We start from the raw sequence: 27,592 nt of genomic DNA, 5'->3' as shown, positions 1-27,592 counted from the left end.
TCCACTTCCATTCATCACCTGTTTATTCTTAAGCCTATCTCTAGTTTTACCATACATCTTAAGTAACCCCTTCCTATTGCACTCAGTTTTAATATCTGTGAACAGATGCAGCTCCTTTCTAGAGAGGAGCAAAACTTTTATGTAACAGCCACCACCAAACTGAAAGTTACTTTGAGGCTATTTTAATATATCCACAAATAAAATGAGAGAGATTTGAGGCAGAAAGGGTGTCTTTACCAGTTAGACCAGACAGATGACCCAATTCTACTTTATAGTACATTGTCTTACAAGTCTGAATATAAAATTTTCTTTACTGTCGATGCAACAATGGAGATACAGTATATCTAGTTAAAATATGCTTGACCTCTCAACATGGATCTGATGCTTTAGCAACTTCTAACATACTCAATATGTTATTAATACTAAAGAATTAATTTCAGAATCCAAACCTACTTCTTTCTTATGTCAAAAATTAAAGAAATGGTTTAAAATATGTACAAGAAGCTCAAAATCAACAACTGGAAACTGGTTCTGTCAAAGGACTCAATGGATTCGTGTTTTGAAAAATACAAAGTTTATGCCCTATGAATTAAAGCTTAAATTAATCCATCAAAATATTAATCTCTATGGGACAGTATGTAGAATATTTTGTAAAGGATGGATTTATCATTTATTAGTGTTGCAAGAAATTCAAGAACATCTTAACTCACATGTTTTGATCATGTTCTTCTCTATATCCCCGTTTGGAGTAATGTTATGAAGTTAATTGATTGATTGATTGAATGAATTGGTTTCTGTAGCCGCCCCAAATCAACAAATGACACTGGGCAGTGCATAATAAAATGTACTGATCTGTCTAGAACTAAAGATTAAATGGAAAAATGGGGGTTTCTCTCTGAGGATGAAGATATTCACTGTAAATGTGGCACTATCCAAACAAGTATCTATTTTTTTACAGTGCCCTCTGGGACCGATTTGCACACAGAACGACTTGCTGGCCGGATATGTTTCTGCCACTAACATGGCCCATTATTGAGCTTGAATTATAGCAATAGCACATACCACCACATGGTTCTTCACAGCAATCTCTGGGCATGTTGCCCACAACCATCTGCAGCTCATTTTACCAAAGAATGTAAGCCTGAGTTAGTCTCGAGCCCCATCAGGATCAAACTACACTTACTGCATTGTAACCAGAATTTTAATCTATATTTTATTAAAGCTTTTAATTTTTTAAATATTAAATAATGTCCCTCCTCTTTCTAAATCCTGCATTTCTGACATGAGATAAGACATAATAAAAGCAAGCCTATTAATAAAACAGTTCAAAATAAATATAAATGGCACTGATTAAAAGTGTTCTTATAGATGCAGCCAGCAAACAGGGCTCTTAACATACTCAGGTCCCCAGGCCCAAGTAACATAACCAAATCTTCACAGCCTTACAAAAAAGCCAAGATGAGGGTTATCCTAACATTTCAAGGGAGAATATTCCCGAGGGATAGGACCATACTAGAAAAGTCTGATGTTGGAAAACTTCATGTTATATTGAATTACATACAATTATACAATACTAACGGCCCTCATAAAATAAAATCATTGAAGAAATTCATCTGAAATATCTTTGCTTAAATGAGAAAATATTTTAAAATATTAAAATGCATTTATTTGTCTCCTTTTTATTTATTTGAAAAACATAATATTTAAAAAGTACTGCATACTTATTTTGAAAACTAGCATTATTTATAATGGCTAATTTCTGTAAAGCAATATATAATTCCAAAAACAGCTGCCAGTTAATAACCATATCTAAAGTGTAAAATAGTTCAAGAAATCAGAAATTGAGTAGTAAATGTCTAATAAGCAGCAGTATATCTAGAAATCTTGTCGTAATATACAAACAGTGGTTCCAGTTCTCAAAGCTTCATTTAGCATCATTTTTTGAGCATTATCTCTAGACACAAGACCATGCTGAAGCATTTTAAATTGCTGTTGTCGACTTTCTTCCAATTTCTTCCAGCGATCCTCTCCTTGAGATTTCTGTGAAAGCAAAATATAGAGTATGCTAATATTAATTCAAACATGTTAAATAAAATAATCATTGCAACATGCTCTACATGAGGTGGCTCTTGAAGTCCATCCAGATGTCGCAAGTGGTCCACAATGCTGATTGAGGTGGCCCACCATACACAAGTAGGATTTCCTTCAACATCCCTAAGGTTTGTTAATACATCCCTAAGATCCTGCACCTAGGTCCCCTGCTAATGGTTTGACTACAAAGTCTCAGTGAAACTTGGAAAAGATTGGGAAGACACAAGAAAAAATAACCCTTTTATGTGACCCTTCATCAAGCTGTCTAAAATTTTCCTCTGATTGTTTTATTGCAATAAATTGAAGTGGCCTCTCTTCTTTCTTCATTGGGGCAGCTGGTATTTGGTATTCCAAATATTTCCTAGGTACTTGAGTGACAGGAAGAGCTTGAATTTTTCAACCCCTGTATTATTCACCTTTTATCACTTTCTGGAAAGCCAATTAAAATAAACTCCCATGGACTGAACTTCTCAGATCAAAATGATCACAGAGGGGTCAGGATTTTAAAAAAAAGATACTAAAAAGTACAACCATTTGCTAACAGTGTCATTCCTTGCTTCAGTTCTACATGCACTAAATTGGCCCCTTCGAAATTCTATGTCAAAAGAATGAAATGCCATTTCCAATCTGAAACAACTAAGCACTGGACTAGGTTATCTCAACAATGAACTGAGAGTGTGATCAATGTAATGTGGACACAACCTGCAAAAACTAATTAGTTAAGTGATGCCATGAAGTTCCTTGTGAAGGTGAGGCAAATATAATTTTAGACCCCTTTCTCTGAAAGTTCCTCATGCAAATGGATATGGTAATAGCAATAGTACTTAGACTTAAAAAAAACTTCATAGTACTTTCCAAACCTCTAAGTGGTTTACAAAGTCAGCATATTGCCCCCAACAATCTGGATCCTTATTTTACCGACCTCAGAAGGATGGAAGGCTGAGTCAACCTTGAGCCACTCAGAATTGAACTGGAGTAAGCCGTGAGTTAGCCTACAGTACTGCATTCTAACCACTGTGCCACCACAGTAACATAGAATGGGAGAAGGTGCTGTTGTTTTGCGTGGCACGACAAAACCGTGCTCGACTAAAGAGCGCCCGATTAAACCGCGTCGCTGACGTCATCAACAGGGCGACAACTGCGAGCGTGGTGAAAGAAGGGCGCTTTAAATAGCGCTTTGAAAGCAAGCCGATTCAAGTTAAGGTAAGGGTTAGGTTTAGGGTTAGGGTTAGGTTAAGGGTGAGGGTTAGGGTTAGGTTAAGGGTTAGGGTTAGGTTTAGGGTTAGGTTAAGGGTTAGGATTAAATGGTTTAGGGTTAGGTTAAGGGTTAGGTTTAGGGTTAGGTTAAGGGTTAGGTTTAGGATTAGGTTTAGGGGGGTTAGGTTTAGGGGTTAATTTTAGGTTTAGCGTTTACAGCATGCTTTTTTCTCCGCGCTGTTGTCGCGCTGTGATGACATCAGCTACGCAGTTTCGTCGAGCTCCCTTTAGTCGAATGCGGTTTTGTGGTGGAACCGTTGTTTTGTCTTCAAATAACAGGAAAAAAGCTGTTATTTGAAAACAACAAACTTAAGATAAAATTCTAGAACCGATTATTAAGCAATTGCTATGTAGGCATTGTGGGATGCGGTTGCTCAGTGGCTAAGATGTTGAGCTTGTCGATCAGGTCAGCAGTTCAGCAGTTCAAATCCCTAATGCCGTGTAATGGAGTGAGCTCCTGTTATTTGTCCCAGCTTCTGCCAACCTAACAGTTCGAAAGCACGTAAAAAATGCAGGTAGAAAAATAGGAACCACCTTTGGTGGGAAGGTCTTTGGCTTAGAAACGGAGATGAGCACCGCCCCTAGAGACGGAAACCATTAGCACGCATGTGCTCTATGTAGGCATTTTAAAATTAAAGCATTGCTTGTCAGAAAGCAATGCTGTTTGGAATTGCGAGTGTCCTCATTAAGTGTTCAGCAGAGCACTTCTCTCCTTGCTCAGCAGGTGAGATAGACCCAGAACCATCAGTGAGGAGAGGATGCTTCTTGTGATTGCCGTATTGCCCAGCAGCAGGCTACTGCTGCCAATTTAAATTCAAAAAAACAATGTTTTCCTCCAGATGCAGGTGTCATCTTAAAGCCAATTCTGCAAATCCCACTTCACCAATGGTTTCACCTTGGCTTGAACATGCGCATCACTTGCCTCGTGCCTTCTGAAGGAGGGCAAAGAGAAGAGTGATATCTTCCAAGCAGTTGGGATTAATGTGTACGTGATGGCCACCCCACCAATCTGCACTTTAGCCTTTGGTGAGCACTGATGGAATAAAATTGGGAAATGATGGCCTTATAGTAAATTTGAAAAGCAATTAAAAGAGAACAAATGGACAAAAATGCTCTTTAGTTATTTAAGAACATTTTTTCTCCTTTCTATTTTTCTCTTTGAAAATGTAAGTTTCAAAAAGTTTCAGATAGTAATCAAGTACTGAAGTATGTATTGAAATTATACTTTAAATTTCAACATATATTTACTTGATTAACATTTGAATCAGCTGTTTTATATAAATTTTAACTTTTTTGAAACTCGATGTCATATTTTCATGCATAGTATGAGTGTTATATATGAGGAATGGAAATTTATGTTCTACGACCAAGATATAGAATATATTAAATGTATGGGTGTATGCTTAATTTTTTCAAGTGTAAAACAAGAATATACAATTATTCCAATTTCCACACATGCTTCAAAAACCCATTAAATTAAGAGAGAACAGTCTGATTGTTTTATAAAATACAAAATAAAGGGCTATTTTCCTTTCCTTACTTTGTCTAACTTCCAAATTTTCTTTGATTTCCCATTAGACTTCATACATTTAGTTTTTAAATATTCAGATTGCATTTTACGTTCAGTAGACTTTTCCATAATTTTTTTTTGTAGATCTAAAACTTGTTCCTCTTTTAAAATGGCTTCACGAGGCGACACCTTAGTTTTCTTTTCCTCCTGTCTAAAAAAATGATACAATAGATAACACTTTGCAATTAGTTGTTATCCAGAAACAATGACTTAATTACAACTTAATGAGAAAGACATACAAGAAGAAAAATACACATCCAAGCATGGTTCCATTCTAAACAAAAGGCATTATGAGACATGCATCCAGCTAAATTGTGCCCTTATTTCTTCATAAATAAATTAAAAGGAATTAAAGTTGTAGATCTATAGTCCCTGGCAGAGAGTTCCAATTTCCTCAAAAAATACACCAGGAATGTCTTCTTAATGGAACTCTCATATACTTCTTTTGAATGAGTTGCAACAGCAAAATAGTTATCTCTCCATTTTGCCCACCATAAAAAAAGCCAGCAATAAATAGGTAGGAAACACACATTAGCTGAGATTGCTTTTCAGGTTACATAACTTCCAACTGTACAGCAATCTGATTAATGCCAAGAAACGTAAGCCAATTCCTAAAGCTGAGTGCTAATTCAGAGTATCCGATTCATTTGAAATACAGATAGCCATTGAATTATGGCCATTTGCTTAACGACCAAAGTTAGAACGGTGCTGAAAAAAGTGACCCACTACCAGTCCTTGCACTTATGACTATTGCAGCGTCCCGTGGTCGTAAGATCGCAGTTCAGGTGCTTAGTAAATTATTTTTGACTGTTGAAGTGTTCTAGTGTCGCCTGATCACCATTTTCAGTTCTCTTAGCCAGCTTCTGACACATAAAATCAATGGGGAAAGCAGAACTCGTTTAATGACATGATTCCTTCAACAAACGCAGCAATAAAGGTAAAATTGGGGCATGGTCATATGATGGTTCACTTAACTACATCACTTAGTGACAGTGGTTGTTAAGTCGAGGATTATATAAAATGAAGGGCAACTAAAACATTAATAGCCCAGAACAATTCAGTGCAAAGGAAAACTACAGCACTTGGAGTGATGATGAAATCTTACCATGAACACATATTTTTCAATGAAATCTTGGTTCTATGGAGTTACTCACATACAGTAGGCAGCTGTCTATAAATTGTCTGTAGGACATCCATTAGAACTTATGGAGTGGAAGGGCTTCTCGGGGCCAATTATGTGATGAGCTCTGTGCATGTTTGTATTGCTTTGTCTAGATTCCTATCTTGTTTCCCAAAGTAGAAATATACTTACCGGTAATTATATCTTGGAAAATGGAGCAAGAGTAAAAGAGGAATAGAAAAAAATAATGTCCATGTCAGATCATGCATCAATCCCTCTGAAGATATCCTTATCTCCTATCCTTGGGACAATACTCAGAGAAGATGGCAGCAAAGAGGGGCAAGATATACAGAGGGTATAAAGAGTCTAAACGTCCCTGTTAAAATGCCAGGTTTGGAGGATGTAAAAATATCAGATCAAGATAAATCACTTCAGACTTTTTTCCAGCTTTTAACATACAAGCTGTACAATTCGATAGAAAAACAAAAATTCTTGGGGGTGGGGGGAGGGAGAATAAAAACGTAAAATAAAAGAGTTGTGTAAGTGTGCATAGTCCTTAAAACTAATATTTTGTTTGAAGCACCTTTGGGGGAGGAGCTTTTTGGCAATTTTTTTCTTGGGAACCTTTGTTCATTCTTTCTTGCAAAAATGTTCCAAACCTGCCAGATTGCGACAGCAGCTTCTGTGCAATCCTCTTCAAGTCACCCCACAGATTTTCAATTGGATACATTCCAACTGGATAGCTGGGCCATTCCAAAACCTTGATGATCTTCCGGGGAAGCCACTCTTTTGTTGATTTGGAGGCATGGTTTGGGTTGCTGTCATGTTGAAACGTGAAATGCCTCTTCAGCATTTTAGCTGAGGCTTGAAGGTTTTGTGTTGAAATTGGCTGATATTTGCAACGGTTCATAATTCCCTCCACCTTGATTAAAGCCTCAGTTCCAGTTGAAGAAAAGCAGACCCAAAGCTTAATGCTGCCACCACAATGCTTTAACTGTCACTTGTTTTTGTCAGACTTGATGTAGGTTTTTGCAAAATGTAGCTGGGTTTGGATGTTTTATATGAAGAATACGGGAGACTGTTTTCATATGTAGTACACATTCAGTACTCACTATAAATTCATGCATCTCCTTTAATGTTGTTGTAGACCTCTTGGCAGCTTCACGCACCAAGTTTTCTTCTTTTTTTCATCAATTGTAGAGGGACATCCAATTTTTGGTAATATTACTATTATGTTATATTTTCTCTACTTCTTGATGTCTGTCTTCACTGTGTTCCATGGTATAGTCAATGCCTTAGACATTTTTTTATACCTTTCTACTGAAGGATACCTTCCAACAATGAGATCACTTTGATGCTTTGTGAGCTCTTTGCAGACCGTGACTTTTACTGTAAGAGGCAAACAAGTAATTGTTCTAGTAAATCCTACTACAACAGCTGCACTGTGGGTTTGTCAGAGTCCCTTTAATTGATGGCAAACTGACTACTATTTAACATTGGTTAATTCTGAACAGTCATATCCTTATTTCTAAGAGGGTATGCACTTATGCAATCACATTATTGTGTGTTTTATTGTTATTTTTTCACCCAAAGGATTTTTGGGTGGAAAAAGGATCAGTTTTTTTCAATTGAATTGTACACTTTATTTATTTGTCTATGAGATTATTAAATAAATAAATTTAGTGTGCACACTTTTATGGCATGCGTTTCATCATAAATAATCGCATTGCTTAAAACAATGGAATCTGCATAAATGTTACCGTATTTCAAACTAACTTTAACGCAGCTGCTCTGCCAAATTGTTCTCTGAACATACAGATTTGATCCAATGTATCCAAAAGAAGTTGTTCCTTCGCATGTTTTTCATGGATTATCAGATCCCTCTTCTCTTCTTCTGCTTTTTGCTGGGATTCTTTCAGCAAAGCTAAACGTTCTTGAAGTTCCACAATTGACATCTCACCAAGTACACCATGGTTACCAGTCTGTGGAAAAGAAAAACAGAAGCACCTTATTTCTGTTTTATCTTAATTTACATAAGAATCCACATGGAGACAAAAAAAAAATTAAATTAAGTGGCTGAAGCAATGAGGTTGTGCAGTGAGCCAGAACATAGTTGTGGTTGATTGGTTAGAGAGCTGATTCCTGTGTGAGGCAATCTGTGCTGTGATTGGCTGCTGTGGGCGTAGAGAGGGAGTTTCCCGTTTTTCCTGCCTTTTTCTTCTGTGTATCCTGACAATTTATCTCATAATGCTCCTGTCAGCCTATCTTGTCTGTTGTAAATATAGTAAAATGTATTTATTTATATAAAGTCTATGTCAGCCTCTCTGACTTCATTTGTACCCCTGCTGCACAATTCCCTGACATATAGCCAATGTAGCTATATAAAAAAATTAGTGAAAATCTGAAAACATAAAATAATGCATATAGTAGATGGAAAGAAACAGTATAGTCACTTTACTGTTACCAAATAAAAAGAACACCGCATTCACATATAATTTTTTTGGAAACTGAAGTACAAACAAAAATAACCAAGGTAAACAGCAGCAATCTGTGGATTATCTTTGATTTTCAATGGGAAAAAGTGTATGGCAAAACATGTTACTTTCTTGGCTCCTGATTTAGTATTTAGAATCAGTCATGAGGACGAAAGGAATGTAACAGCTGGCACATGGCAAATGGACCTTTGGTTGCCCAATCTCATGGTTTAATATTATGAATGAACACAAACAAACGGACATCTTATTAGTAAAACAAATTAAGATTCATGGTACTGAACTAAATGGGCCATTATTTTAATCTTCTTTCCTGAAAATTTGGAAGGAACAAATTATCCTGAATAAAAGTTTAAGAAAAATGGATTGCCAGAACGTATCCAACATTTTAACAATGCTTTCTAAAACTCTGGAAAAATTAATAGAGAAAAGTTTTTAGAAGTTATAAGATAGGATTCATAAGTTATAATAAACAAAATATCTTCTTTTTCTGATTCACTGTTGGCTTATCCATAATATTTTATTATGAGTTTACCTTGGTTAAGTCAATAAATTTATTTTTCAGGAATGGCACATATTCTATAGCTCTTATTTGCTGAATCAGTTCATATCTTTTTTTAAATTTCTCTTCTTCATCTTTTAAAACTTGAAGTAGCATGTCCTCGCTTTTTTTAGATACCTCTTGAACTAGAAAAAGAGAAAAAGATATAAACTTTACTAATATACTATTGACAAAGATAAATAAATACAGAAATGATTTGCAAATAGAATGAATTCTGGTGTAAATGGTAATTGGAGGTCTCAGTAATTAGAGAATATATTCAAAGAGCTCTTGCTACTCTGTAACTTGAACCAATGGTCAGTGACAATGTCAACATAGACTCCAAAAGGCATATTTGTATTACATCCCATCCCATTCCTGCAGATGACAGCTATAGACATCATAAGGATAGCAGTTTCTTTAATTGTTTAGTGGCATTTAGGGATTCCACAGATTAAAAGCATCACCAGGAAGCATAGGGAATCCATTTTGTATAGAATGAAATCTATCTAGAAATCTCTAAGTTCTGAAGTATTCAAGAGATAATATAAAGAAAAATTTCAGAGGCTTATACACTGGTGATGGTAAAGCTTTTACGTGCAACCTCTTTTAAGTGCAAAGCTTTTAAGTACAATCTCTGAAACCAATGAGTTTTCTCATTTTGTCTTCTCAAATAAAATAGCTGAAAGTCACAGAATAGCAGCTAATGGTGGGGTATGGGGAGGGGAGTACATTTATGATCAATTGGATTCCTTTTTTGTCTTCCTCCAGTGGGGCTCTTGGCCCTCTTCAACACTCTCAACAATTCTGGGAACTATGAGGGAGGAATCAGGAGATGAGCCAAGAGAGAGCACATAAACATGCGCCTGTCAGCCCTCCAGCCGCCTTTTGATTGCAAACTGTGGCCAAAGCCTCCACAGCAGACATTCTCCGGATATCCCCCCCCCCCCATGTTCACTCTGGAGCCACGGAGGATCCATTGGTTGCTGAGGATGGATTATTCAAATATATCCGGTCTCCCTGCAGAAGGGGGCAGCACTGGAAAATTTCAAGGCCACTACGGCATGGCCTGACCATGACAGAGGGGATAATGATAAATCTCCCACCAAATCTCGTTGCTACTGCTCTGACAAGAAGAATGCTTATGAAATGACATCATTTCTTCAAGTTCATAAATGCTCCAGTTGCTAAATAACTTGGTTAAAAGTCTATAGATCTAACAATCTTAATACCTATTTGCTGTTTGCATTTGTGGAGTTTCATTTGTGCTTGCTTCACATTTTTATGTCCCTCTGCCACTTGCTGAGCCTTTTTTTCTTTTTCCTTCCTTTCTTGAAGACATCTTTCTGCATACTGGAGCCGCATTTCTTCTGCCTAAAATCCAAAAATAATTTCCAAGTACGGTAAGCAAATAGATGTAAATCTAGTAGATTTAATTGGAAAAAAGATCATTTTAAATGACTTCACAATAGTCTTCCACATCTTAATTCAAAGGTTAAAATGATTAGAAAGGAAGATACGAACACAACTTTATCCCAGTTTCTCTGCAAATCTATTGTGGACCGTGCATGAAGACTTGCAGGGATCTGCAGAGAAACTCAGATAAATGCATTAAAATCTTTTTGATATTAAAACTGATTATTTTTTTTCATTTTTTCATTTTCTGGAAGCGTGGTTTAAAGTTGGTTTTGCTTTATATACTGTTCATTTTCCATGTGAGACCATGAAAAAAATTCACAGACATATATCAAAATAAAAGGAGTGTTTTTCCTTCAGCTTTTTGTTGGCCGAGTTCAACTAAAAATACTCACGTTGTTCAACTCTTCATTATTTTCTCACCATGTACATTTATACATCTGAACTAGACTGTGTTGCTTCTCTGTGTCATATATGTGGTATATATATAATTTTGTATTTATTTGTTTATTTATTCTGTCATGGTTATGTAGTGTATATTGGAGGTGGTGATCTTTTGAGCTGTATACAACGAAATTTCATTTTAATGTATGCTGATTAGTATACATTCAAAGTGACAATAAACTTAAAATTATTATTCTATTCTATTCTTTACCATTCTTTTTCAATGTCCCTCTTAATATCCAGTTCATTATTTTACTGATACAATTTCATTAAGGTACAGCATTGTTTATGGTGGGAATTCAAAGATAGCTACAAATAAATAATTTATTGGAGAAGTAAAGATGGCAATATTTCTATGGAGGAAAATAATGACACATTTAGACAAATTATAAAAGATACTGATATTTCAAAATAACAAATATTAGGATGATTAGGACAATATAATCCAGGGCTGTGAAGGCTGAATACTAAGAAAGGAAAAGAAAAAGGTAAAGACCTGTACAGTAGACTGTAAAGAGAACCAATCAATTCTGGACCTGCTGTTTGTTTGAGAATCTTGAGTGTGAAGTGATATAAACCGAAACTGAACTAGAAAAAATTATATGTTTAGCACTGAAGGTAGTAGAAGAAAGGGAAAATAATGGACAATGTGAGTGGATAAAATTGAAGTGATTCCTGGAATTTCCTTATAATAGTAATAGAATTTACCCAAGGGTCACCGGGAGTGAAATTCAGATCAACATAATTAACTATTCTTCATTGTTTCTACATCTTTCTCTTTAATCTCTATATGGATCCTCTTAAGCCTGTATTAATCATAGAACTTTCCATCCAGGCACTTCTGTGGTTATCACCCATATTCTTTTCTTAGAATTAATTATAAAGCTACCTTCATAATTCATAATCTCAGAATGTTATCACTCTCTTGAAAATTGGAGGAGAAAATATTATGCATACTATTTTGAGATCGTCTATCTCTCAAATTAATGTGCTGCCATATCTTCTAGACTTACAGTAGCTTACAGCTTAAATACAAATGCTGAAATACAAAACATTTCCTATGTAGTTTGTATTTTATATTTTTAGTAACCATCATCCTTTATCTTGGTTAAATAATTTATTCTGAAAAGAGCAGCAATGGTAGGAAGTACAAAGGAATGAAATAAACTCCATAAAACAAGTAATTAAAAGTTGATCAACATGTATATAAGATATTGGAAATCTGAAATAAAATATCAATCTATAAGATATCAAAAAACCAAAAGATTTGCAAGCTATGAAGAAATATCTAAATGCAGCAGTAAATTTCACAAGATTCAATAAATCAAAATTGCATCTTAGCAAAACAGAGGCATTATGAAGAGGAAGAGGGAGATTGTGTCGTTTTTTATTCTTACTAAGTTTGAATAAGTAACATTACATGCATTATGCATTATAGCCTTTACACACAAATCCTTTTGGGGTTGAAAAAAGAAGAAAAGGTTATTTTTATGAAAAGCATTGTTTTTCCTGCATACCCCAAGAATCTACTTAAACTCCTTTTTCTGCCAAATGTGTTTGTCTATAATTTAATAATGTATCTATAATCTATAACCCACATGTGCAACTCAAACCCATATAAAATCTGAAGAACACTCAGTACCTCTTCTCTCTTCTGGTCAGCATTTTTTTTCTTTTCCTGAATGCAATATTGGCGTGCCAAAATAGCTTCCTCATAGCTTAGCTTTCCTTGTAGTTTTCTACATTCTGCTTCTGTTAGCTGTTGGTCCAAATCTTTCTTATGCATTTGTTGCTGCCATTCCAGAAATTTTGATGGATCCTGTGCTCCTTGGAGAAGATGTTCGACTCTATAATAAAAATTAAAACAGTTTTTTGAAGGGAAACAGTACAACTCAAACACTGCTATCTTATGTGAAGGTTAGAATAGTTATAAGTGGGGGCCTTTGGATCATCTCCCTTCTGCCTCTTATTTTCCTAGCATTTCCAGGCTTTTTCTTAGACAAATATCAACCAAACACCCTAAGGGTAAACGCTAGGTAAGTTATCTGCATCTCTTTTAGGTCAAGAAATAAGCTTTTTTCACCTAACACCTAGAAGCAAGCAAAGTTATAATCAGAAGCTAACATGGGTAGATCCCATCAAACAAATTCTGTGGATATAATATACTTGAAGTTCAGTAAGAAGTTTGACAAAGTAGACCACAATCTACTTCCTGATAAAATCAATGTGATAGACAGCATCGCCACCAGATGGATTTGTAACAGGCTGACAAACTGCACCCAACATGTAGTCCTTCCCCAATGCTCCAGGATCTTTGAAAGATATGGTACAATGGTTCTGACATAACATCTGTGAGTTCCTTTAGAATTTTGGGATGCAATCCATCAGGTCCAAATGATTTGAATTCATCTAGTTCAGTCTTTTAATATTTTCTTGCTTATTTTAATTTTTATTTCTAGGCTCTCTTCTACTATGTTTTGTTGAGTTGGGCTAAATATATTGGTGATAGATGATACACAGACTGGATAGGGGGGGCAGGCATATAGGCAGACAGATGATAGACAGACAGATAGAGATAAGCAAGCTGGGTCTTGTACAACGGGCTGGATCCTTGCCCAATCTGGCTTCTTTAGGAATGACTGACTGGATTTGGGAGATCATTGGTGCCTCTTTAAACGAAGGAGTGGTATCTATCTTCTTAAAAAAGGCAATGGTATACCTCTATTTGAAGAATGTCTGTGAAGATTCTCAGTAACTCTGCTGTGATTTCTAGCATGTTAAATTGATTTTACAGTTGACCCGAAGCTTGTACAAATGTTCATTATCTCCAGTCTCTCACAAGTGCACCTCTTTTAATTACAACTGTTGAGAAACACACATCTGGTTCTTATACCCTAAGCTTGGAATCAACGTTAGCAGAGGTTGTTGGTCAATCATCAGTAACAAAGTTTAAACATGTCTGGAATAACCATGTGTCCATCAACCAACAAACAACAACAACAACAACAACAATAATAATAAATACATAATTTTAAAAACCAGAAAACTCAAAGGGCAGATTCAATGGACAACTAGGTCTTTTTCTGCTGTCAGTTTTCTAATGCTATGTTTCTATCTTTATGTACCATCGACTCCTGGAGATTGCCTAGAGAAGTCCCTGCATCCTTCCTAGGGATAAATAGTTATTACTGGCCCAAGCTCACCCACTGGCTTTGTGCCTAAAGTGGGACTAGAACTCAGTCTTCCAGCTTCTAGCCCACTTCACCAAACTAACTCTCCTCATCTAGGAGAACTGAAACTACTAAAATAGTCATGCCTTGGATTCTTCTTATGTTCTTATTCAGAATTCCCACAACTATTAATATATCTCAGATAACATAGCCTGACCTTTATTAATAATCCTTGGAATCTTTTACATTTTGAAAGAGAGGAGAATAATTTTATTATAAACAATAGATAGTATCTTAATTTCCTTTAATGCAGTCATTCTTTAGAAGACATAAAAACCTATCAAAATCTGACACAGATTAAGTACCTCTTAAGCTCCTGTTCCACTTTTCTTTGGTACAGAACACCTTCTCTTAAGATTGCTGCTGCATTTAGCTTAACAGGAGTACTGTCAGTCTGTTGGATAAATTAATGCATATTTTAGAAGCAAAATTGCAAAAGAGAAATCTTTAACAGTCTACAATTAATATAACAGTACCATATTCCCTAATTATCATATTTTTCGGAGTATAAAACGCACCTCCCCCCCAAAAAAATAGGGTGAAAATCTGGGTGCATCTTCTACACCGAATACAGCATTTTTGGCCTCCAGAACCCTGCCCCCTTTGCAAAAATCTACATGCATAGCCTTTAGGAGGCTTCCAGAGTGATCCTGGGGGCTGAGGAAGGCAAAAATGAGTGGAAAATGCGCTGCTTTCCCTCCCCAGCTGCCAGGAGCACTCTATAAGTCTCCTAAAGGCTATGCATGCCCATTTGACAAAAAAGGGCCTGTTTTCGCAAAAAAATGGACTGTTTGTGGGAGGTCTGCAGAGTGCAAAAACTTTTTTTTTTAAATTTGCCTCTTCAAAATCTTAGTGCATCTTATACTCCGGTGTGTCTTATACTCCGAAAAATACGGTAGATTTTTAAATGGTTATTTAGATTTGTTTAGTTATTTAACATGTAGTTGATGATAAGTTGTATAGTATCCAATGTAAAAAACTGTTCCTATTTTCATCAGTGACATATCCTCCCAAGTATGATTAACAGTCAAACTATATTAAGATCTATTAATTCCCTAAAATGTTTCATTTCATATTTAGTCTAAAATCAAATCTTATTTACCTAAAATAAGTCATATGAAAATAAGTGGATCTTATTTTTAATAAGATATTTCTAAGATCCTATTGTTAGTTTTAAAGTAAACTAACATTAATAAAAATAAGGCCATGATTTGGCTCATGAATTCCTCTTTCATTAATTCATTGGTTGATGAACAGTGAGGTATACATTCTTCCTTTACATATCATTTTCACATAGAATGATATAAATTATATGGAGTTTATGGTCAGGAAGGAAACTATATTTACTTAGATTATGATTTTAAATTGATTTCAATTGAATTTTTTTGAATCTCACCGATTTAGAACATTAGGCTACCCAGAACTGCTCACCTTGTACTTGATCTTTTGGGCCTCAAATTTTTCAACAAGGTTTAGGGTTTCCTTCATCTATAAGTAAAAGTTATTGTAATTTTATTATATAACTTATTATTGAAAAAAGCACATTTCAAAATCAAATTATGCATTTGATTTTCAGATGACTGATTCTCAGTCATCCAGGTCATGGTTGTCCCAAAGGTGTTTTTCAAAAGGCAATTGGACTTTGGGGTCAAAAAACAATGGAAAAAAGAAAGTGAAAAGCACCTTTGAGATATGCATTTGATTATGCAAATTATTTGCCAATAATAAATTGAAGAAATAGAAGAAAATAAAGGAGGGTAATACATTGGCACTTTTGTTATTACTAGTGCTGATCAGTTCTTTTCTTTACCAGCAGACTACCAAGACTCTGGCCATCTTACAAATATAAATAATAGCAACGACTCACAGCTTACGTGATGTTCTCAGTGGTCGGCTGCTGCCAGTTCGGACTGGTTTGGGTGAAACAGAGGTGGGTTCCTACCGGTTCAGACAAGTTCGGCCAAGTAAGTGGTAAATCAGCCTGCCACACCCCCGAACTGGTTCTATTGCCGGTGGTGCCATCTTGATTTTAGGTTCTGCGCATCTGCAGAACAATCTTCATATGCAGAAATGTAATTTGTTTTCTTTTCTAACGTTGTGCCCATGCACTGACCTTTTTAGGTGCATGGAGCACACAGTTGGAGTGCGCGCAAGCAAAGTGAGCGTGCACGTACAAAACCTTTTGCATGCCGAACCAGCATAATGCTGGCAGCAACCCACCCCTGGGGTAAACCAGGAGTTGCGACCTATGGGTGGCCCTACCCACCCACCCGCAATCTCACCCTATATCGTTGTGTATTTGATGCCACATGCATGTGCGGAAGGCGCGTGACCTAATTGCTGTGTTTACTGATGCTGCATGCATGTGTGAACGGCGTGCACAAGCGAATTGCCATGTTTTATGACGCCATATGCATTTCTGGTGCTAGGCAAAATGGTTGTTACAGTATGTGACATCCACCTCTGGCTGTTATGCAATTGCTAAACAACTTCAAATTGTGTCAGCATAAAAAGTGAACTTAGAATGAGCTCATAGCCTATGCTGCAAATCAATATCAAATAAAAAATTATTCAATATTATTTAAATAACATTACAATAAATAAATCTTATTACATTACATTCTTCCATTTACTCATAACTACATTCATTTCTTGATTTCTGTTTTACTTACACTGCTTTTGTAATCAAACTTTGGAGCTGCACAGTTGAACTGATTAATATTTGCTTCTAGAAGCAGTTCCTAAAAGAAAATATAAATGTAATAAATAAATAAAATGTAATTTTAATGCCATTAATTAAATGCTGGTATGTAACCATAATATAAATTGATTACCTAATGTCATTAATTATTTGCCCAGAAATTTAATGTTTATTCTTTAACATACAAAAGCAAATACTCTCTTTATCTTTATCTCTCTCTCCCCCTCCCTCCCTCTCCGCACTGTAAAAGCAACAGCTGTTTACAAGAAGTTGAACAAAATGTAGTCCTTGTTGTCTATATCACTAAAAATTAAACTGATCCCTTTTATAGTGATCCCAGGAGCCATTAATGCCAGTGAAACTTGGAAGGTGTCAACCAGTATTAACAAGTCTTGATATCTCCTAATAAATATGGCTTTGACTAATCCTAAGGATTCACTATTTTGACCATATCATTAATGAAGATGTGCTCCAAAAGAATTTCTCCCACAAACTATATAACATTATTGCACCTAGATCACTCCCAACTTGCAGGTCATATTCTTAGTATGAGGAACAATCTAATTCAGAAGGTGACAATGAGATGGACCCTCCTCCCTACAAAGATGAACTAGTCTAAAATGGGCTGGCATTCTCTTGCCATTTCCTTGCCTAATTTGGTATCTTAGCCTTTTTATGAACAGTAAAAATATGTAGCAGAAGTGTTTAATCAATTATCCCTTAAGTAGGAATCTGGAGCAGAACCTTGAAAAGCAGTTATTCAAATACAAGTGGTTAATTATGATATGATTATGACTTTTCAGCAATTCCCTGGAAACCACACTGATATCTCAAAATACAACAAATATGGGTAAATTCCAGAAAATATAGTGAAATAAATAAATTATTAAAATACTAAACTTGCCTCTGCCTGCTGGCGATTCTTTAGTTTGATTCTTTCTAGATGCTGCTTCATTCTAGGTGGTTTGTAAGTATTCTTGGGAACCTGAGCATAAATACACAGACATTATCTCTAGATAGTCGTCACTAGCAACTGCTTTATACAGTAAGCATTCAAAGATATGATGGTGCTGAAAAAATAGCTTTATGCCCAATGCTCACATTTATTGCAGTATCTCTCCACTCTGAAGGGAGCAAGAATAAGTCAAGCAATCTTTCTCCTTCCCACTTGCAATGCAGTGAGTTTGGAGAAGAATGGATTATAAGAGAGCAAAGTTTAAGGTTTTTTTTTAAATACTTTCAACAACCAATCAAGCTTTTTTTTGTACAGAAAAGTACAGAACTCACAGGTTTTGTTTTCTCTTGTCGTGGAATTTGCTCGGGAATCAGTATAGCTCGTGGATTAGGGACCGTCAAATGAAACTCATTTGGTTGAGTCGTCTTTAAAGGTGTAATAGCGTGTTTATCGGCAATATTATCCAGCTGACTGATCAATTGCTGTATTTTTGGCTGCCATCTTCCAGGAAGCAAAACAAAAAAACAAACAAACAAAAATAAAATTTTATTTTTTTGGCTGGATTCCATCTGCTTAATTAATACTAGTATAAGCAATTTTAATTATTTTATAGAATCTAAGCATTTAGATTGATCCTGAACTAGAAGTCCAATACAAATAATTAATAGTGCCTATCTCTGTTATGTAGAGATTCAAATGAACAATATTACTTAAGATTCAAACAGGAAATCATGCACATTTTTGAGAAATATGTCCTGACAATGAATTGGGAATTCCTTCTGAAAAAGCATGTCTACAATGCTTCTATTACTTACTTTTCCAGTGGTTCAATCCAATTTTCATTTACATAATCCGAATCATAAATCTGACTCCATTCATCTTTTATCCATGTTTGCAAATTCACCAAATTGAAAAAGAACCTAAGGAACTGAAAAGACTGTATGCATCAATGAAAGAAGCTTAATTTAAAAAAAAAATTGCCTTGAAATTAATTCACACTTTCTTTTTTCAGCAGTAACTTATTCATAATTTCTATTGAAATATTGCCTGGAGCGCTAGACATGACCATAGTAGATTTTCCCATTAGAACTGAGGAAATATTTTGGAAATACCACTTTTCTCTATATTTAGTTTAGTTTAATTTGTTGTCATTGTACTTCGTACAATGAAATTAAGTGGCATCTTCAGTGTACATTATAACTATAAAAATAAAACACAAACACCCATCTACATTCTACACAATTGAATTGAAAACCCCCTGATATTGCATTAAATACTGCAGTATACAGTACGAGTCAATATGCTTACTGCTCTGGGATAGAATCTTTTTTTTCAGCCTATTTGTCCTTGTTTTTATTATCCTGTGCCGTCTGTCAGATGGTAATAGTTCACAAAAAGGGTGCCAGGATAAGATTGATCTTTAGGAATGTTTTGAACTTACTTAAGGCAGCAGGAGCTATAAAGCTCTTCCAAAGAGAGGAGAGGGCAACCAATGATCCTCTGAGCAATGATGTTAACTCTCTGGAGCGCTGTCCTATGCACTGCCACTGTGCAATTAGCAAACCATATGCAGATGCAGTAATTTCATTTCATTTCATTTTATTAAGTTTGTATGCCGCCCTATTCCTGAGAGACTCAGGGCGGCTAACAATAAAAAGGGAGGGGATACAAAAAATAAAATAAAAAACAACAATTTAAAATTCTACAACAGCTGTAACCTCGAATGGGGCTGGATAGTTCAACAGCCCCAGGCCTGCCGGAACAGCCAGGTCTTAACTGCTTTGTGGAAGGCCGGAAGGGTATTAAGGGTCTGGATCTCCACGGGGAGATCATTCCAGAGGGCCGGAGCAGCCACAGAGAAGGCCCTCCCCCGAGGAGTCGCCAGCCGACATTGGCCGGCAGATGGAATTCGGAGGAGGCCTAGTCTGTGGGCTCTAATAGGTCTTTGGGAGGTGACTGGCAGGAGGCGGTCTCTCAAGTTAAAATACTCTCTATGGTACAGCAGTAGAAGGTCACCAGCAGTTTTTCATTCAGTTGTTGCTTCCTGAGAAGTCTCAGGTAGTATAATCTTTTCTGGGCCTTTTGACCAGTGCTGCAATGTGAGCACTGACCCAGGTCAGGCCTCTTTTACGATAACATCCAGAAATATTTATATTCTGCAAATGTGTCCCAAAATTTCAGAACCCCCCAAATAGTGTACAGTCTGGTACAAGAACTGCAGAAACACTATGGATATTCTTATCACCACAATAATAATATAATACAAGGACTGAATGAAATGTAATGCCTCCAGTGTCTTCTAACAGATAGCAATAGCAATGGTGGGAAGTTGCTGTGAGAAAATGATGTGTTGCTATTGTGATACGGAAGCCTGCCATGTGTACTTGTCAGTAGTTCAAACAATGTGGAGTTTTTGGTTTTCTCTGAGGCTGGTTGTTCGCTTGCAGATATTTTATTACACAGCTAGATAACATAAATTAGTGGAAGCAAACGTGGGATTTGCTTCCTGTTTATATTCAGTAGTTTTCCCTGTCATTTTTGGTGTCTGTATGATTTTCTCCTTCATAGTTCATTAGGGTATTACAGGTAGTCTTCGACCTACGACCACAATTGAAGCCCAACATTTCTGTTGTAAAGTGAGACATTTGTTAAGTGAGGTTTGCCCCATTTTACGATCTTTCTTGTCACAGTTGTTAAGTGAATCACTGCAGTTGATAAGTTAGTAACCTGATTGTTAAGTGAATATGGTTTCTCCATTGACTTTGCTTGTCACAAGATCATAAAAGGGGATCATGTGACCCCAGGATGCTGCAATGGTCATAGGTATGAGTCAGTTGCCAAGTGTCTGGATTTTGATCACTATTATGGGTATGTTGCAAAGCTTGTAACTGTGAAAAATAGTCATGTGTCACTTTTTAAAGTGCCGCTGGAACTTTGAACAGTCACTAAACGAATTGTTGTATATCGAGGATTACCTATATTTTCTGTTTGATTGTTTATTGATTGTTAATCTCTGCTTATCTGGGTGTTCACTGCCAGAGAGGATGTGCTCTGGCCTGAAACTGTCATTTTCTTCTAGAAGATTAGAATTCATTCTGATAAGTATTTCCCAATCCCATAGTCTAAGGCAGGAATCGGCAACCATAACCACTCAAAGAGCCACAAAGATCCCAACCGGAAGCCCCCCCCCCCCCCCCGTTCCATTCTGGAGCTAACAGGAAGTCCGGTTCCCCCACCGTAGAGTCTCCTCCTAGCACGGCATCCTTTTTCCTCTGCCTCCTCTAACCAAAAGCCCTAACAATTTTGGAGCTGACCAGAAAACCCGCCCCTTACATGAGAGTCTTCTCCTTGGCGCACCGTGCTTCCCCGCCCCAACCGGAAACTCCTCCCAAAATTGTGGCACCAACTGGCAATCAGGAACCGCAGCAAAAGGATTAAAGAGCCATATGCGGCTCCAGAGCCACAGTTTGCTGACCCCTGGTCTAAAGCTTACAAATGAGGGAACAAGCTGTCTCTGAAAGAGGAGAAACAACACTGTAGCTAGACTGACAGACCAAGTGACAACTTCAGGACCACAGAACCTCTCCAGAGAAAGAGAGGACAATTACCCACTTGAGTTCCAGATAGCTGCTCTTTACAAGAATGCAACAGGACTGCAGTTGATTCATGGGTTTGCGCATTGGAAGATGAGAAAAACCATATGGATATTGGGTTTGTCAAGCCTCACTTTCTAAACACTTTTGGAATATACTGTAACTATTTTTAAAGCAACAAGTTTAAAAAAACTAACTTCACTCCAGAAATAAGAGAAAAATAACGACTTTAAAGATACAAAGTATATTGCAAAAAATAGGTAAGAATTTAAGAAAGCTTGAAACCAACTAAGGATACAGCAAAATTTAAAAGTTTAAAACTTTTAAAATATTCAAAATATTTCAGGAAAGATGATAAGCTTTTCTTTTAAACAAACAAAATAGCAAAAGAATTAAGATAAATCATGTTATACAGAAGTGAGAAACTAGAGGGGACTAAAGATCCAGGCAAAAGGAGGGAAAAGAAAGAAAACCCTGTTTTTGACTTTTGAATTCGATGATTAGCAGTGATACAGGTAAAAATGACATGTAAACACATTTCTTAGTGTAGGATAGTCAAAAGGGCAGAAATGGGGGGGGGGGGAAGGCAAATATGGAAGTTTCTGGCTCTTTGGCAGATAATGCTCTGGCACTGAGTTGCACTCACTGTGATCAGCTGGCCTGTGAAGAAGCCTTGCTCAGAGCCTAGATCTCAGATCAGCGGTAGAAGGAAGAAGACAGGGAACGTCAGTGGCGGCAGCAGGAGCTGACAGGAGTATATGGCAGAGTGCAGAGCAGCCAGAAGAGCAGAGATGGGCAGGGGGAAAACAAGGAGAGGAAATCCAAGGCAGGTGGTTCAGAATAGGAAAAGTGTGAGATTCTTTCCTAAGGCAGAGTCCTGGCAACTAAGACTGCTAGGATTGGTTTTGCTAAGCAGCAAGGTAATGTGATGTTTTGCTTAACAAGTGTTTCACTTAGCAACATAAATCCCAATCCCAATTAAGGTCATAACCCAAGGACTACCTGCTTTGGCTTGCATTTTAGTATGCATTATTTGATTTCATCTAAAATCAAAGTACCACATGAACTGAAGCCCAGTTTCTTTCAAAACATTTCTTGATATGTTGCAATGTATTCTCATTTTAAGGGATGTACAAAAATACGTAAGTGGAAGATTCTAAATGATGAAAATAAAGTACCAGTAGTTGCTTCTTTTTTTTTAACTGAGTAAATAAAAAATGCTTCATAAGAAGTAGCATAATCTTCAATTGTTAATAGCTAGATTTTCTTCCAATGTAATTACAGTGGCTTTATGTACGATGCTAAGAAATTTGGCTTTGTTTTAGCATCTTATGCAGTCTATAAGCCATGCTTCATCATTTAGAACTGGATGCCAACCTTGTGTTGTTTTAATTTAAACATATTAATTTTATAAATTGCCATTTGAAATATTTATAGCTTTGTAGTAGATGAGGGATGTGTCTATAACTATCAACTTGAAGACTTTTCCACTGCAAGTACAAGATAAATACTAAAAGCAGTAGCTTTGAACAGTAATTCACTATTTAAAATATTCATTACAATTCCATACAACTTAAAATCCAATGAAAAGTTTTATTTAATTCTGATGAAATGCAAATATTTTAATTACCTTACATATCTTAGCAGTTTCCATTGATTTGATGATTTTGCTGAATTGCTGAAGTCCAAGTTCCTCTAGTCGAAAAGTAGCCAAATAACAAATAACTAGAAAAGGCACACATATTAATATTGAAGACAGTGAATAATTAAGCCTTTTAAAGCTTTCTACTCTAAAATTTCTTACTTGCCTTCTCCAAATATAGTTATCTAAGAGTGGGAATGGAAGGCAAGTTAGGCAAATGATAAAATTCATCACAATGTAATATATAACACCATGACTTAATATTCATATATCCACTGTACAAAGCACTGAAGGTTTATGTTGTGATGATATGTTTCACATCTTATTTTTTTCATTATTGCAAGTTGTACTTGATACCTATATATATAGCTGCTGTTATTAGTAGGTATATATACAGGAGAGTAAAAACCAGACTCATTTTCTAACACTATTATATTCTCTCTATATAAATGAATACTTACCAATATACATGTTACGCTCAGAAAATAGGCAATGTTTTCCATCTCGGATATAAAATGCATCGACTACAACATCCAATAGAGTTTTATATTCTAAACAGCCACACAAGATAGCCATTACAGGTACAGGGATTTCATCTGTTACTTTGAAAGGCTACAGAAACAGAATTAATTTAAATGTAAAAACAAAAACTTAATGTGTGTGAATAAATGTCATCATTCAATGTAAAATAATAATAATAATATTAGCTACTGTTGTCCGAAAGGTATAACCAAAATGTACAAGTAGTATATATTTTGAGCAGTACAAAATGTACAAAGTATAATTATCCACCATAAATTAACCCAAACAACATTTAAAGTAAAATAATTTTGTGATAGCTTGTCCAAGAAAAATTGTATCATCGGACTCGTATTTATAATAGTTGTGATGTCCCGGGTTATGTGATCATCTTTTGTGATCTGGGATTGGTTATTTGCAATAAATTAAACTTCTTTACCAGTTTATCCAATTTTAATTGTTTAGAGATTTTGGGAGTTTGGATGTCCATAATTCATTCAAGTCCTCTTTTTCTTCCTCATCATTGAAGAAATAATTAAAAAATCAAAAAAGAAATAAACCTAAGACTACTTTAGACAGATTTAATTGGTTAGAAAAGTAGTTTAAAATTAAATAATTAGGAACAAATGAAAAATAAAAAGAACTAGTTAGTGGAGATAAGAAGTCTTGCTGCATTGCCCTACCACATGGAAATAAAAAACCAAAAAGAATCAAATGTTGCCCTTCAAACTGTTTGTATCAAAGATCACAATGCAATTCAGAAACCAAATTTATTTTGCCTACAGTGTGTATGTGTGTACATGTAAACACACACACACCACATTTTTCAAACTATAAGATGCACTGGTGTATAAGATACACCAAGATTTCAAAGAGGTAAGTAAGAAAAAAAAGTTTTTGCCCTCCCTCAGCCCCCAGCAGCCCTCTGCAGTCTTCAGCAGGGCTGGGGGAAGGGGAAAACACCCCCGTTTCTGCCTTGCCTCAGCCCTGCTGAAGCCTGCAGAGGGCTGCTAGGGGCTGAGGGAAGGCAAAAAAAGCCGCACTTTTTGCGAAAAATGGTATGCGGGGGCAGGGCTTCGGGAGGCCAAAAATGGCTGTATTCGATGTATAAGACGCACCAACATTTCCTCGCTCTTTTGGGGGGGGGTGCTTCTTATACTCCCAAAAATACAGTATATATAAACATGGCTCCTGACATTTAATAATATAGTATTTCAAATGTGCATTTTCTGAGAGCTTCAAAAGACATCTCATACCTGTAATACTTTAGCTGATTCATTCAAGAAATGCCCAACATTCTCATTTTCAGGATGGAATTTGTTAAGCTGCTGAATTATTATTTCAATGTGTCTCAATGGGCCAGCCATCTTCATTCTGCATACACCTAGAATCATTAAGTGTCCACATTTCATCAGTTGCCATTTAGTTTTAAGCATACTGTATAACTGTTACAGAAAGTAATATAATTTTGCTTGAACAACTTGTCTCCTAATACAGATATAAATACTGGTATACCTGAAACCACCTGAATTAATTTGTTAGATAAGCAAATTCATTCATACATTTGTTTGCTTTTCAACTATAACTGCTCTTCAGAGTAAATACTATAAGACTTTTCATTTTTAATAGAAAATAAATCTTGATCATTGGGGCAAATAGTTAATTAAGAAGTGTTAACTATCTGCCACTTACTTAGCATTCACCATGGACCAACCAAGTGTAACGGATTTGGATATTTTTGATATTAGCATGGCAAAAATAAACTAACATTTAACCAAAGATGCTATGAAATCAGAAGACCTTCTCCCTAGACCTTGATGTACGAACAGGAATATAAAAGAATTATAGGGATATAAAGGAGTATTCTCTTTTAAATCACTTTCAAAGCAGTAAAGTCTTTCACTGCATTCGACTGGAAATAAGTCATTAATATTAATTTTGAAAAAACAGTGCTACAGATCATTGTGTTCTGAGTTTCTCAGACAATAGGATTCAGAAACCGATGAGCTAGAGACTACTTTCCAATCCAGCAGCCAACTTCCCATAAATGAGTCCATTCAAGTTCAATTTGGTCTCCCTTATATCCTAATATTTACATGAAGCTCCCTGGAGCAAAGTCACATTTTTAAAAACTGTAAGTCTTCTGCAGACTCTATTTCCACAGTACACAAAGATAAATATATTTAACAATTTGGAATCCTAGATGGTTAACCCACAGTTCCAATCTCCTTGCCATCTCTTGGTCCATATTAAGTAATCACTGTTGAATTTTCTATATGCCATTCTTTGCCCTAATCTTTTTAACAATGCTCCTAAGCCTCTTATCATAATCGTATTATAAGCAGCACTTTTAAAAGGAAATATTAAAGCTGTACATCTGCCAGCCCTACAAGTTAGCCCTACAATGGCATGTAAGTTAGGACGTTTATTGTGACAGCTACAGCAAGGGAATCTTGCAAGTCTGAATGTGCTTCCCTCCCCATTTCTGTGAACTGGAGAGACTTATGTTGTTGGTTTGAGCTCCCAGCTTGGTGATTTGGTTGCAAACTCGAACTGGTCCCCATTCGAGGAGACATCTTCAGTGGAAAGCCCACTAAAAATGTCTCCACAGATGGGGGACCAAACATTTGCAAACAAATTGCCAAGCTGGGAGTTCAAACCAACAACATAACTACTAGCCCAAGCTATTAATATTCAAATACTTTTCAAGGGGATACTCTCCAAGATCTCTTCTTCTCAAATTGTTTTCTCTGTTGGCTTGGTGTTAGTTCTTCCTCTCCATCCCCTCTGCCCTCTCAACCAATGGAACAGAAATTGTCTTCAGAGGTTGTGGGAGCTTCATCACTGGAGGCTTTCAGGAAAATATTGGACTGCCATTTGTTGGAAATGGTGTAGGGTCTCCTGCTCCCCCCTCCTGCGGGTGGGGGGGTTGGACTAGATGACCTACAAGGTCCCTTCCAACTCTGTTAATCTAATCTAGCATGAATCCAACATCAAAGTCACTATTTTGTACCGATGTAGATTCAGATGTGGGCTGTGATTCGACCAAGGTGACAATAATAGCAAAATCAAATGCTGATTTTACACCACAGCATCACCAAAACTTTTTTAAGTTCCGCGATTGTGCCCCAATCGGCACAATCTGTAGCAAACTGTAACATGGTGGATGCCAAGCACAAACCATGCAAATCATAAAAGGAGTTGCACCTCAGGTTCATGGGTTATCACGGCCGGGGCCAAAACTGGACGGCGATAGAGCGATACACGCAGACTCATGCTTTGGTACCACAGAACACATTTAAAAACAAACCAATTTACTAACAAATATACAGAGATTTAAGCTTTAAATCCGAACGTCTCTTACGTTTTTCAAGTTGTAATCAAAAACTTCTCACGGAGTTGTTTTCAAGGTACACTGAGGAGAATTATTGACTTTTTTCCCTACTCTCCCTCTCGACATTTGCTTCTCAACGTTGCGAAACTGCTACTCAAGGCCGGGACGGAGGCCCTGTCGAGCCTTACTTTGGCGCGCGACTCCCGCTTCTGGCCTTGCCAGCCGGCCGTTGAGCCGGCGTAGAAGAGCGCGAGCCGCCGCTTGTCTGTCGCCTAGCAACCCCTGAGACGCTTTCGACGTCGCTTAGCAACACTTGAGTCAGCGAGGCAGCTGCAAAAACCGGGACGGGTTATTGCAACAAGCCGGACGGAGTCGTTTTCTGTAAAAGCATCGCCCGTCCGAAGTTGAAGGGACGGATGAGGACAAGATTCTTTAAATAATTTTTAGGGACGTGCTCCCGAAGCAGGTTTAGAGGATCCAAAGTTAATATTAGCGAATTGATTGTGTTCTTCATAGACTTCACGCATGGCTTTAAATCCTCAAGTTTGCTTCTCCACTGAATAAGGCAATAGGCAGGGATTATCCCATGCAATTTTCTCTTTGGACCTGGGACAGACCTCTTCTTTTAGACTAAGGGTCACCAACCTTTTGGATCTCAGGGACCACTAAATTCATAATTTTAAATCC

At 36.6% G+C, this 27,592-nt stretch overlaps 1 protein-coding gene across 3 annotated transcripts; it reads right to left on the bottom strand.

Annotated features, from left to right (window-relative positions):
- Positions 1-166: 166 nt before the first annotated feature.
- CFAP99 (cilia and flagella associated protein 99) lies at positions 167-27,141 on the bottom strand. Of its 3 annotated transcripts, none has more exons than XM_014064588.2 (16): positions 26,936-27,141; positions 24,828-24,955; positions 23,514-23,664; positions 23,041-23,135; positions 18,633-18,745; positions 18,150-18,318; positions 17,767-17,847; positions 16,834-16,902; positions 15,593-15,649; positions 14,467-14,555; positions 12,574-12,778; positions 10,304-10,445; positions 9,066-9,217; positions 7,815-8,020; positions 4,889-5,069; positions 167-2,040 (listed from the first exon to the last, which is right to left on the bottom strand). In XM_014064588.2, exons 2-16 carry the CDS (start codon positions 24,942-24,944, stop codon positions 1,876-1,878), a joined length of 1,992 nt encoding a protein of 663 aa, XP_013920063.2. In that variant the 5' UTR covers positions 24,945-24,955; positions 26,936-27,141; the 3' UTR covers positions 167-1,875. The 3 variants fall into 3 exon arrangements, with proteins under 3 accessions (XP_013920063.2, XP_013920064.2, XP_087582670.1); XM_014064589.2 differs by having other exon boundaries at positions 23,041-23,105; XM_087726544.1 differs by lacking the exon at positions 167-2,040 and having other exon boundaries at positions 4,941-5,069; positions 7,799-8,020.
- Between the last annotated feature and the right edge of the window lie 451 nt (positions 27,142-27,592).

The sequence above is a fragment of the Thamnophis sirtalis genome, unplaced genomic scaffold, assembly GCF_051295495.1.
Source record: "Thamnophis sirtalis isolate CommonGarterSnake01/CBP01778 unplaced genomic scaffold, rThaSir2_p1.2 scaffold_12, whole genome shotgun sequence".
Classification (NCBI taxonomy): domain Eukaryota; kingdom Metazoa; phylum Chordata; class Lepidosauria; order Squamata; family Natricidae; genus Thamnophis; species Thamnophis sirtalis.
Note: the sequence above shows the minus strand (reverse complement) of the source record. Positions and strands in the feature narration are given on the sequence as shown.